General features: G+C 33.0%; 2 protein-coding genes across 2 annotated transcripts; one reads left to right on the top strand and one right to left on the bottom strand.

The window, feature by feature from the left end:
- Positions 1 to 923: 923 nt before the first annotated feature.
- Positions 924 to 1,602, bottom strand: LOC127129140 (uncharacterized). The gene is made up of 4 exons (XM_051058428.1): positions 1,494 to 1,602; positions 1,334 to 1,403; positions 1,131 to 1,226; positions 924 to 1,034 (listed from the first exon to the last, which is right to left on the bottom strand). The coding sequence occupies exons 1-4, from the start codon at positions 1,580 to 1,582 to the stop codon at positions 942 to 944; spliced, it is 348 nt and encodes a 115-aa protein (XP_050914385.1). The 5' UTR covers positions 1,583 to 1,602; the 3' UTR covers positions 924 to 941.
- Positions 1,603 to 10,292: 8,690 nt separating this feature from the next.
- Positions 10,293 to 12,819, top strand: LOC127129139 (probable caffeine synthase MTL2). The gene is made up of 4 exons (XM_051058427.1): positions 10,293 to 10,412; positions 10,498 to 10,896; positions 11,074 to 11,331; positions 12,255 to 12,819. The coding sequence occupies exons 1-4, from the start codon at positions 10,338 to 10,340 to the stop codon at positions 12,618 to 12,620; spliced, it is 1,098 nt and encodes a 365-aa protein (XP_050914384.1). The 5' UTR covers positions 10,293 to 10,337; the 3' UTR covers positions 12,621 to 12,819.
- The last annotated feature ends 1,057 nt before the right edge of the window (positions 12,820 to 13,876 follow it).

The raw sequence follows: 13,876 nt of genomic DNA, 5'->3' as shown, positions 1-13,876 counted from the left end.
CTTTCTTTCTTCTTATTTTCTTATTTTTTTTTCTCCTTTTTCTTTGGTCATCCAAACAAAGTCTTAATCTTGTTCTATTAGCTTTTTAAAAAAATTGAATTTTTAGTACAACAATCATCCTCAAAATTACGAAATTGTAATTTGTCCATGGGTTGAAAACGTTGACATTAAGATGCGACAAATTAAATTAGTTTGTCATAGAATAAGTTGTTGTTTTGTACAAAGAGTGGTTAAATTTGTCCCACATAGGCAGCTTGATTGTTAACACTACGCCAAATAAGGGAAAAGAGGACGCTTATTTTGGCCTATAACAGCGCTTTTAAGCGCCCTCTAAAGTGGCGCTGGCATATGTAAAGACAGCGCTTTGTTTTCCTGGAGAAAGCGTTGTCTAAAGTGGCCCTTTAAGGGCCACATTATAGTGCGCTTTCAGAAAAAAACGCCCTCTGGAGTGGTCCATAAAGGGACACCTTAGAAGGCGCTTTCTGGAAAAAGCGCCCTCTAAAGTTGTCAATGTAAAGTGTTTAGAGGGCGCTTTCTAGACAAAGCACCCTCTAAAGTTGTCAATGTAAAGTGTTTAGAGGGCGCATCCTACAGAAAGCGCCCTCTAAAGTGTTAGTTATTTTAAAAAAAATTGTTTGAAAAACAGTGGATATTTAATTGGTAACCTGTTCGCATGCTGCAAAAGTGTAAAATTCATATTGATTTCATCCTTTAATCCAATGTTATACACCATTAATCCATTGATATATACAACATGAATCCATTTATATACAACATTAATCCTCCATATATACAACATTAATATATGATTCTTTGATCAACAATATACAACAACATATTCATGATTTAGTAAAAGTACAACAACAATATACAACATATATACAACAACAACATACAACAACAACATTCCATACATATGTGTACAACAATATACAACCTAGCTATATGATTCTTTGATCAACAATGAATTGACACAATTCATCCTTCATTTCATCCAAATGAGCTCTTGAGTAAGATTTGTATTCCTCAAAGTACTACAATTAAGAGAATAAAACATATTCATGATTTAGTAACAAATTAGATGAAATATCCGATAATATTAAAATAAACCCTAAGTTATTATTCCATACCATTTTTGGGATGTCTATACGATTCAACGCAATGATATCTCTCATAAATCTCAATACAAAAAATCCGCAATCGACCGAATTGTTTTGCTGAGGACACTACACAGAAAAACAAACAATATATATATAGTTAATTTCTTACAAACACTATTATAAGCAAAAAAACAAACACTATTATAAGCAAAAATAAGATACTTAATATATACCTGAACTCTGATCCAGGTAATGTCCTTCCTATTACGGTAATTCTTTTTCGATCTAAATTTTAGTATTGCCCTAACAAAATAAAAACGTATATTGAGATCAATCTGACAGACATAATTAAATATACAAATACACACGAATATTTAGGGGAATTTCACTTACGCGTCAACCGTCTTCTTCATACTCGGATATTTACTCCAATCACCCGATAACGAATCGAGATAATACACCATTAGTCTCGAAAGATCCATAGCAACCAACACCCAGTGACCACTGTAAAATAAAACAAAAATTTAGATGCATGAAAATTTTCTACGTAAAAGATATACATAGATTAGAATGAAATTATTAGAAAGAAAATCTAACCCGTTGCCAGAATTAAACGGTAAAAAATACAAACTGGGTGTAGTATTATCGCCGGCCGCCATGAATCTATCGACTAGTTCATTCTTTACAGATGTTGGATTTTTCGTTATAAACGTTGTGTTGATACGGGAAGCAGCAATAAAATTGAATCGGTTACACAATTCAGTTCCCCGCATCAATGTTACATACATATACCTTAAATAGAAACATAATAAACATTAGACTACTCATTGAAATGTGTAAATAAATTGTTCAACTAAGTAAATAATAGATTGATCGGAGTACCATATGTATGTATGAATGACAGCGATGCCCAATTCTTCGTGTTCAAAAAGTTGTTGCATGTCCTCCTTTGCAATTATTTCGGAATGAGCAAATCCGAAAACACCTTCATCAAAATCTACACTATGGATGGCGCCGTGCATAATATCGGACTCTTCCACCATTTTCTCAAGACGCATCATAATTTGAGATTTTGTCCCGGACGTCGTTGGAATATCGTTACCAGCTTTTTTCAACTTTCAACCGGGAACCTAAAAATTCATATAAATTAAATCATGACTTTTTGTGATGCAACAGAATCGTTGCGTACATAATTCAATGGGTATATATATTTGTACCTCTTTTTGAGATGCAACCGACTCGATGCGTCTTGAAATCCCTTTACCAGCTTTATGTGTGGGTCTTGTAGGAGTCTAACATTACCATGTAATAAGGATTGATTAAATATCATAATTGTAGCTGAATTGAAATGTGAATACTAAATATTCATAATCATTTAGAACATATATACCTCGGCATCTGGGAAAATTAGATCTGACGGCCATCCAACAAAGGATCCGACTGCATCTCGCATCAACGTTGTCTCTGAAACAACGTCAGGTAATGGTAGAAGCGCGTCGGTATCTAATACAAGGTCAACCGAAACTTTCATATATCCCACCGGGAGGGGATTATGGTGAAGTAATTCACCCGAAGTGTTGTGCACTTTTCCCTTGCCAACCATGCGATAAGTTGGTGACGATAGATACAGCTGACAAGGTGTAATGCCCTAAACCAATAATAAATGTTATTGTTAACGTGTATATGTGTCAAGTAAAAAAGTGTTATTTTAATTTCATAATAACATATATAATTACCTCGGGAAATTTCGGTTGACAATTGATACTAGCTCGGTCACTAGTATCTTTTGCCTCGGAACCGCACCTTTCCTCTCTATACCTTGCATTCTCCTTTTGCAGTTCGAGTACTTGTGTCCTTAACTCCGCCAAGGTGTCCATCACCTCTTTGTTGGTAGGATTTTTTGTTTTTGGTTTTTTATAAAATGACGACGGAGTCACACCAAAACCCTTACCCCTCACACGACCGGAATACTCAGGAACATTTAGTACTCGACTAAGTACGCTCCTGCAATCCTGGACCTCGGTTGAAGGTAAGGTTTGGGATAAAGTCTCCTGAAATATTATTAGAGGAGATTAAAAATGAATTATATGTCTAACAAAATTTTCGATATAATTAAAGAAATAATGTTTCATATACTTACACATTCGTCATAAACATTTTGAACCGCTTCAACGACAGCCCCATCCTTCCCAACCCGAGCAGCCTTCCATAATACATGCTCCGGAAGAGATGTTGCGTCACTTTTCTCCTCGGCTAGCTACAAATTGAATCAAATTATAAGATCATCAATTATAACATATTGTGACAATGTATAAGCTCATAGCATTTGAATATACTCACAATTCTTTGTTGTAACCGTGCATATCCCGTACGCCCTTTTTTGTACGGATACGCGAGTTTTGATGCCCTTTTCCGATTTTTGTCGCTTACTTCCTGGATAAAAAAGTTTAAGGCATATTAGAACCAAGTAACTTAACAATTATATAATACCATAATTAATAGACATTACATGGAATTTTTCGTTTCTTCGTTTGGCGACAAAGTTATCCCATTCTTCGGCTGAAATAATCTCCGCATACTTCATTGGCCGTTCTGCTTCAACAAAGTTTCCTTCCTCATCCTTGAGAAATTTGTTGGACAAAAATGATCGAAATCCTCGGAGTCTTTTTCCGGCCAATTGAATACAATATTTTTGCCGGCTTTCATCGATGTGAAAGGATCTCTAAAAAACATACAAATGGAGTGTGTTATTATAAGTAATATTATAACAATATATGGTCAACAAATAGTCAACAAAAAAAACATATAATAATATATGGTAAGTACCTGTATCTCGGACCATATTTTTTCTTTGCCAACCTTCAATTTCGGACTTCTCCAATTATCACATGTAATCGGAATATATTGTCGAACAAGGGAACCAATGTAACTTGCCAACATTGAACCGTTAGGCTCAATTAGTTGGTCTTCAGCACTCCAATGTACTTCGAATTTTTCACCCTTGTCTCTTGCACGAATGATTGACTTCATAACAGTCAATCCTCGTTTGATTTCTTTTTCAACATTGTTACGTGATCCACTCGCGTCATGGGTATCATCTTGGTTAGCCATTTTATCTGTAATATAGAAATGATTCAATAAGACCCAAGTAAGACAATGACCATATTCGTGAAGCTACACAAAAAACACATTCATATACCTTCCATTTCTCTCATGTTACAACAATCTAAACTCTCTCTTTTTTTCATCATTATTGAATACAAACTCACACACACCTGCTGCATACAAAAGACCAATGCAAACTTATGGTGTTTGGAACATGAACAAACTTGCATCCATAATCATCAAACTTCCAAGCACAAGCTCAAACACACTCCAAATGACATCAGTTTTCAATCAGAAATAAAAAACCTTACAACAAGGTGCTCATGAACACCATATAGTGCTCGTTTGCCCTAAACAACATTAATCAACATAATGCACAAAATGTAAAACTCGGTTTAGAAAATGCCCTAATCAAACACCTGAAGAAAGTGAACGATAACGATGGAGAAGAGAAATACCTTCAAGGTGACGGTAACTATGGAGAAGAAAGTGAACAGCGACGGTGGACGCAGATAACTCAGTGAACGTGAACGCAGCAGCAGAAAAAGGCGACGGCGACGACGACGGTGAGGGAGGGAGAACGAACGGAGGACGAGAGTAATCGCAGTAGAGAGTAATCGCAGTAGAGAGAAAACCCAGTTACGTAAACGAAATAGCATATAGAGAGGGAAAATAAAGAGACATGCAGTATATATGTTATAATTTTAATGTTTAATAAAGGGGACCTTAGAGGGCGCTTGTGTAAAAAAAGCGCCCTCTAAAGGGGGCCTAAGAGGGCGCTTCTAAAAGCGCTCTCTAAGGCTTTCCAAAAGCGCTTTATAAACTGGAAATGTACATGGACTTAGAGAGCGCTTTTTTAAAAGCACCCTCTAAGGGTACCCTTAGAGGGCACTTTCATAAACGCGCCCTCTATTGGTGTCCCTCCATTTCCTCATTATTTTTTCGCTTCACTTTAGAGGGCGCTTTGTTACAAAAGCGCCCTCTAAAGTGCGTTGTCTATTCCTCCTTATTTTTCTCTTCACTTTAGAGTGCGCTTCTTTAAAAAAGCGCTCTCTAAGGCTTTCCAAAAGCGCCTTATAAACTGGAAATGTACATCGACTTAGAGAGCGCTTTTTTAAAAGCGCCCTCTAAGGGTACCCTTAGAGGGCGCTTTCATAAACGCGCCCTCTATTGGTGTCCCTCCATTTCCTCATTATTTTTTCGCTTCACTTTAGAGGGCGCTTTGTTACAAAAGCGCCCTCTAAAGTGCGCTGTCTATTCCTCCTTATTTTTCTCTTCACTTTAGAGTGCGCTTTTTTAAGAAAGCGCCCTCTAAGGTGCGCTGTCTATTCCAGTTTTTGGCGTAGTGTAAATTAAAAGTCCCGTGTTTGATTTTAGAAACTAATACCCTCACTAGCATTTTAGAAAGTTGTAATCACTTCAGAAGTCGCCATATATGCATTTCATTTTACGACAATTCAACTCTCTCGAGTATCGGCCATTATTTCCACCAACTTACTTTGTAGGGAACACTTGAGGTTGATATAAACAGAAATCAATAATTGTCTGAAATTGATTATCATACAATTGTAAGCTTTGTCCGAAATTAAGTGTATTTGATATTTTTTTTCCCTCTCTTTCCATTATCATTTATATTCCGTTCTTAAATCAAACATAGGTATAAGTTGGTGATACAGAAACCTAACTTGGATGTTGATTTTCGTTACGTCGATGTAGGGAGGATCTGCAAGGTTAATATTTTATCGTTAAAGTCAGTTCAAAATTCAATATGTGTGTAATGAAAAGAAGAAATTAAAAGGTGTATTTTACATTTCGCGTGAGATGACTTTTATACTTTGGATCATTTAGAATGGATTGACATTGTTTGGACCTTAGTCTTTTTGGCCCTTGAGGATGTCGTTCGCTTTGAACTAGAAGCGCTTAAAGTCAGTTGAAAACATAGTGGGTAACAATTGCATTAAATGTATTCTCATCATTGAAACGTTTCAATGCTTCTTTTAGACGTGTTGATTGGAGTGACTTGTTAGGGCATGACGCTGCTCATAGTGCACTCGAGTTTCTTTATGTTTCCAAAGGAAAATTCAGTCGTTGATTTTGCAACTTCTCCTTTCAGCTGATATGGTTCATTACTTACATTTCCTATATATATATATATATATATATATATATATATATATATATATATATATATATATATATATATATATATATATATATATATATATATATATATATATATATATATATATATATATATATATATATATTTGGACTGCTGAATGTTGATAAGACTTTTCGTGATCTTTAAAAATCAGTTCCATTCACAAGCATTTCTATTTGTGAGGGTCTTCATGTCTTCCATCCTGAATATGTTTACCAGAATAATTACAGTTCTTTTCTCGAGGTCTCTAACTCTCTTTGTATTACCTTTGATTTCGCCAACTTCGACATACCAGGGAAGCTTATGATAGTTTAGATCTACGTTGATGACATAATGTTTGTTGGAATGTGAAGCAAAATGGTACAACATTTTGTTTAACAAATGAGATTTTAATTTGAGATGAGCTTGGTTGGTGAACTCACCTACTTTCACGGTATACAAGTGAATCAAATGAAGGATGACATCTCTATATTCTAGAGTATATGTGCTAGAAGTATTGCGAATAAACTTGATTTTGAGAATACAGGGCACAAACGCACCCCTGATGCCATTCATTCCAAGCTCTCTAAATATGAATAAGGAGTCATTTTTTATCAAAGTCTCTATAGGAGTATGATTTATAGTCTCTTATACCTCACTACCATTCGTCCTAACATCACTTTCTATGTTAAAGTGTTTGCACACTATCAAGCGAATCATAAGATGAGTCATCTTGCTTAAGTCAAAGGGATTATTAAATATATAAATGGAACATTTAACTATGGTCTTATGTACTTTTTTTATACCAATTCATTTCTTATTGGTTATTATGATGCTGATTGGGAAGGTAATCAAATAATAGAAAAAAGCACTTCTAGTTGATATTTCTTTATGGGGAACAACCTAGTATCTTGGTTTAGCAAAAAGCAGAATTGGGTCTCTATCTCCACTTCAAAGGTGTAGTACATTGATGTAGGGAGCAGTTGCACTCAACTCTTGCGGATGAAATAAAGTGTGAAAGAGTATAATGTGACACAAGATTTCACGATATTATAATGTGACAACATGAGTGTTGTCCATATTTCCAAAAATCTTGTTCAACATAGTCGTATCAAGCACATCGACATTCAACATCACTTTATGAAAGATCTTGTAAAAGAAAAGATCATTTCCCTTGATCATATTAGCACTGACAAACAACTAGCTGATATTTTCCCAAAAGCACTATATGTTATTCAGTTTGAAAATCTTAGATCAACCTTAGGATTGTGTGTTATTGACTTATAGCAATTAAAGAATGAGTGATTGAAATGATATTGGGCCAAATATATTTCTCACCAACTAACTTGTACCTAGAGGATTATTGTGTTCTTTATTCAACCCAACACGAATAGAAAATTGTTTAATATTCAAAGAGAAAATAATCATTTTGGAATCTCCTTTCCATGCTCATTTCTTCTCTCCAAATGTTCCTCTTCCCTTGGGTATCTATTTGTCTCTATAACCATGTTTGAAACTAGACAAGAAATAAATACTTCTAGAAAAGACAAAAAGATTGTAAAGAAGATAAAGAAGAAGACCGAAAAGAAGAAGAAGATTTGTCTCTATATCCATATATACTATCAAAACTTAAAGTTGTCGTACTAGTTAATAGGTTGAAAGATCTTTTATTAGGTAATATGATTGATTTTACGTTGTTGATTTATTGTTAAACAAAGAAATCAGAGTGCTGGTTGATAATATTAATTGCTAATTAGAAATGCATATTACTGATCACGAAAAGCCATCAATATAAGATGATGAAATCTAATCCCAACAAGCTTTCTCATCTTTAAAAACATCAATCTCATTTATCATTATTTCAGTTTTAAGTTCCTAAAACTAACAACTTTTACAAACCTTTCTAAAAATCATAACTATTGAATGCATTTTGAAATTGCATCAGTCTCTATAGAGATGATAATATTAAATATTTACTTTTATTGGACAACAATAGTGCAGTTGATGACCCTGACGATATTATTATCACCTTCATTCTATATGGAATTAAAAGCACGAGATTTTTTAAAGAAACTTCATCTTCAGAAGCTGACCAATCCATTTAACGATTCAAAGATTCAGTGTTTTCTTCAGTTGTGATCATTAAAGAAGCACATCCTTTTGTGACTACTTTCCAGGTCTTGTTGTCCATGGACTTGAGAAAAGCAACCATACGAGCCTTTCAATAGTCATAATTTGTATCATCAAGAAATAATGAATGATATACAAATCCTCCTTCTTTAACATTGTCCATCTTGAACAAAATATATACAAAAACTTAGAGCTCACCCAACTAGAACAAGGTGTCTACTTTGAAGCTAATTGAAATTATGTTCGATCAGGGACATAATGTCACACACAATGTTTAGACAATGTGTGAGACAATACAATTTAAAAGGAGCTAAGAACAAATAAACAAAATAAATAACATAGATAATTGTAACCCGGTTTGGTGCAACTTCATCTGCGTCTAGAGGACATCGTCCTAATGAAAGAAAACTCACTAATTCAATAGTCAATAGTACACGACAGTTTCATCATAACTCTCTCAGTTCAATGTCTTTTTCATAATATTACTCATATTTTGACCCAGACTCCCCCTGAACCTAAGCCTCCTCACTTTAGCTTAAACACTTTCCAAAGTGTATGCAATAAAATAATTTTATGTGGTGTGATTCAAATCACAATTAAAGACCAAATACTCTATCCTTATAAAATAAGAAAAATCCATACGAATAAAGTATTACAACGAAAATACAAAGACTTACTAAAACAAAATATGGCATGCTAAAATCTCCGAAAGGTATGTCTTCAAGCAAAGAGAATCATATCCTTAGAAAGGCAACCACAATTCAGCTGAAAAGTTCAGTAGGGTTTTATCAATAACCAACTGAGTCCAAAACCTGCGAGTCCAATTTTCTTTATTAAAAACAAATTTGAATCATTTAATAAATCAAATCTAAATAAATATTTTCCAAGCAAATTTAAAATTTAACATAATTTTTACCAAACTAATTCAGATTTAAAAGCTTTTCTCAAAAACAAACTATTAATCAGACTTCTTATTGAACTAAAAAAACAAATATGAAAAATAGATGCTGAAGCGCTATTCAAGCAGATAGAGTAGCGTGCGCCCGAGTTAAACATAGACAAGATAACTCGTACTAAGTTAAATAATAACAATAATTATAATCAAATTAAGATTACAAAAATTATATCACTAAATTACGGTTAAAAATTGTTCAATAAAAATGTATCTTCTACTATATCAATTAAATCTTATTATATCTTTTTATTAATCAAATACACTCTCCGTGGTCCTATATTTAACAAGAAAAAATATTTTTTAAATTTATTGAATATTCAATGTATTTGCATTGCATAATAGGTCAAATACATTGATTACTCCATGAATTTAAATAGAATCCAAGCGGTCTAAATCCCGGGATGGACCCTAACCGAAAGAAAGGCACTAGACAGACTAATAGCAAACGAGATAAAGAAAGGAGTTGATCCTATGTGTAAAACCTTGCTGAGGGAGAGCATTTCTCCAATGAGAAACAAACTTTGGGATAAGAGAAAAAAGGAACTCCTCCTTTGACACCAAGGGATAAGAGTTGATTGATAGCGATGACTTGGTGAAAGGAATTTATGAGAGAAGATTTTCAAACCGGATTCCCCGAATAGAAATAAGATGATAGATAGTATTATTCATCGGAGATTTTGTTAACATCTAACCAAACAACAAATAAGAGTCTATATAACTTTGGTCAATATAATGTAACAAAGCAAATTTGACCTAACTCAGTGGTACTAAAAACTACTTTCTCACGCATCCTCAAAATTCAGCTACTTTTGTTATAAATGCTAATTAACTGTGGCCTTACTCTCACATTATAATGCTATTGGATCTTGTCTAGCACCTACGTGAATCCAACTTCTGAATCTTAATAATGGCAATGGAACATGTCCTTCACATGAAGGGTGGTGTAGGAGAAACAAGCTATGCAAATAACTCATCACTTCAGGTATTAATCATCCTCTCTTCTACCTCAACCTAAATAATTTGAGTAGATATGTGATATTCACCTCAAATTAATTCATTTTGTGCAGAGAAAAGTGATAATGGAAGTCAAAACACTACTTGAAGAAAATATGGTATCGATGATGTCCAACAAAAGTGTAAAAGGTTGTTGGAAAATAGCTGATTTAGGTTGTTCTTCAGGACCAAACACACTTTTGTGCATCTCTAATATCATGAACATCATCCATAAAATCAACACGAAACTAAATAATGGGAAATCAATATTTCAAATTTATCTTAATGATTTATTCGAAAATGATTTCAGTACAATCTTCAAACTACTCCCTGATTTCTACCAACTAGAAAAAGAAAAGAATGATGCAGAATGCTTCATAAATGTAACACCAGGAAATTTTTATGGAAGGCTATTCCCAAATAATTATATTGACTTTTTTCATTCCTCATATTGTCTCCATTGGCTATCTCAGGTTAGAAAAGTTTGTATTATATTTATGTTTATGTCATATATATATATATATATATATATATATATATATATATATATATATATATATATATATATATATATATATATATATATATATATATATATATATATATATATATATATATATATAATTTTTTTTTTTTTTGGGGGGTGTTAGGCACCGAAAATTTTGGTGAAGAATGGAGAACCACTCAACAAAGGAAATATTTACTTATCAAAAACAAGCCCTCCATCAGTTTATGAAGCATATTTTAAGCAGTTTGAAAGAGATTTTCAGTATTTTCTAAAGTTACGCTTCAAAGAATTGGCATTGGACGGTACGATGGCATTAACATTCATTGGCACAGAATCACATGACAAAATTATTTCTGTTCAAGGAGTACTTGGCATGGTACTGAATGAGATGGTCCAAGAGGTAAATATGAGTTTCATAATCTATATTTATATTAAACACTTTCAAATAAAAAAAACTTATTGTTAATCCCAAATTGATTGGAATTTCACCAAAAATTTATGGAGAATTTCAGTGGACAGACCATCAATAATTAAAAGAAGAATAGAAAAGATGAAAATTATAAATAAAAAACGGGAATTAATTGATTATGCAGTATTACTCTATACTTTTAAAGTTAGATTTTTTATTCAACTGTACTTCTGGTTATGATCCAACCAACCCTGAGGCTCCCTTCTAATTTATAAAATAGGTACAATTTTTTAAAAAAAATACAATTAAAATAATTTAAAATGATATATAAAAATATAATTATATATTAATTTTAAATAAATTTATTTTTAATTATTCTAATTTTTTATTCTCTCATTTTTTTTATGTATTAAATTTTTTTCATAATATGTTTTTGTTTTATTGAATTTTTATTATAATATTTTTTTATATCTATTAATATTAATGAAAAAAATTGCATATTTTAAAATTTGAGATCCTCCATTATTTGGGACCCTGTGTTATAGAGGTTGTTGCTCTTGCACATGACCAACCTTGTATGTTGTAGTTAAGAAGAGGTTACTCTCTATTGAGTTTGTTTGTTTTCTAAGTAACACTCCAACTAATCTAATTCAACAAATATTATAAAAATAGATATTTCAACCTAAACTCTTTGACATTTTCTTGTCTTTATCGAATAATCTATTTTGACACAAAAAATTACAATTCAACAAAATTAATTACAAAGAACTCCTTGAGGTTAAGAATAAAGACAAACGAGAGTATTTTTATTGTCATGAACGAGTGGAGGGAAGTGGGATTGCTCTCCTCTTTGCCGTACTTACATATATTAAATACTAAAAAAATATTGTTTAAATATTTTTCATATTTTGTAGGGTTTGGTTGAAGAGAATAAATTGGACATGTTTAACTTTCCTACATACCATCCGACTGAAGAGGAAGTAAGGCAAGTAATTGAGAGAGAAGGATCTTTTACCCTTCAAATTATAAAGACTTTTAAAATGGAATGGGATGCAAACCTTCAGAAAGATAATGTTAATTATGTTGTTGATAGAAAAATGAGAGGAGAGTTCATATCTAAGTATCATCGAGCTGTATTTGAACCTCTTTTAATAGCTGCATTTGGTGAAAATATCATGGATGTATTGTTCTCAAGATTTGCAAAGTTGCTTACACAGCTCATTGAGTTTGAGACATTGGAATATACTAATATTGTATTGTTCTTGACCAAGGATTCTTGAAGATGGAAGATGGTAAGATAATGCTTCCATGGATTTTTTTCCCTTTCGTTTGGTGTATTATCTTAGCATATGCTTTGTTTGTTTTCTTCATGTAGTTTTTTAGCATTTGAATTATGTTATGCTGAATAGGCATTTATTTCATTGACTTCTTCATCTCTACATCTTGGGTTGGAGCAATGTTATTGAATTTGTGTATTAATATGTAAACACATAAATTTACCCTTTCAAGTCCAATAAGGAAAAAGGAGTTCCTACACTGGAAAATTGAGAGTATGTTGAATGAACTCCTTTATTCCTTAAGATATTTCATAAAGCTACAATAAACGTTTCGAGATCATATTAGATGAAGAACTTTTATATGAAGAACTTCTACAAATATAAAGGCAATGTTAATGGTCACTACAAGAAAAGACCAATCAACATTGCAAAACCATTGGCAAAATGAATCAACGTCAGTAACCAGATAGCCTCTTACAAGGTTCTGAGTATGACAATATTTGTCAAGGATAAAACCATTGGCAAAAATTTGAGTACACAAAAGTTTCGAGGGTTAACCCTTGTCGAATTTCTAAAATAATTAACGTTGCAAATACCCTAAAAACAATGTATGGGGTAAATACAATGTGTGTGAGTGTGTGTACGTGTGTTCTGGGCTGACCATCATAATGGAATTACAATCCTTCCAAAATCTTCTCATCACACGAGAACTCTCTACTTGATGATCACAAAATATTTAAAATGCGTTCACATCCAACGATTCTCCACAATTTACTCCTAGCAAATAATGAATATGTTATTCCCTCTCTATTATACAGAAGACGCCAAATTTAGATAACAAGTTTCAAACACAAGTTCAATTCACTCTTCTTCCTCACATAATGACTTGAGCGTTGGAGTGCTAACCTTGCAGGTCATTCCCCTCAGTGATGCGTTAAAAGTTCAGATCCATCATCACTTCTGATCCTAACTTCATTTCTGGTTCTAGAATAGAACAATGATAGAGTTTATGGAAATTGACTTCTTATTTTTGTGTTCTCCACAATCCCATGTTCTCTCTCCAATTCGTCAGTTGGTAACCTCCTCAAATCACCAAATCAAGAGCATTCATAATCGAACACGAAGATCCGCCGCATTTGATCCAATCGAGTATCATTTGAGAATTCATTCCTCGAATTTCTCGATCTCTAGTTCCTACTCATTTTGCTGCTGCTCGAGAAGATGCAGTTGCTCTTGTCACTCAGGAAATGATCAATTAA

Source organism: Lathyrus oleraceus, chromosome 3 (genome assembly GCF_024323335.1).
Source record: "Lathyrus oleraceus cultivar Zhongwan6 chromosome 3, CAAS_Psat_ZW6_1.0, whole genome shotgun sequence".
NCBI lineage: Eukaryota > Viridiplantae > Streptophyta > Magnoliopsida > Fabales > Fabaceae > Lathyrus > Lathyrus oleraceus.
Note: the sequence above shows the minus strand (reverse complement) of the source record. Positions and strands in the feature narration are given on the sequence as shown.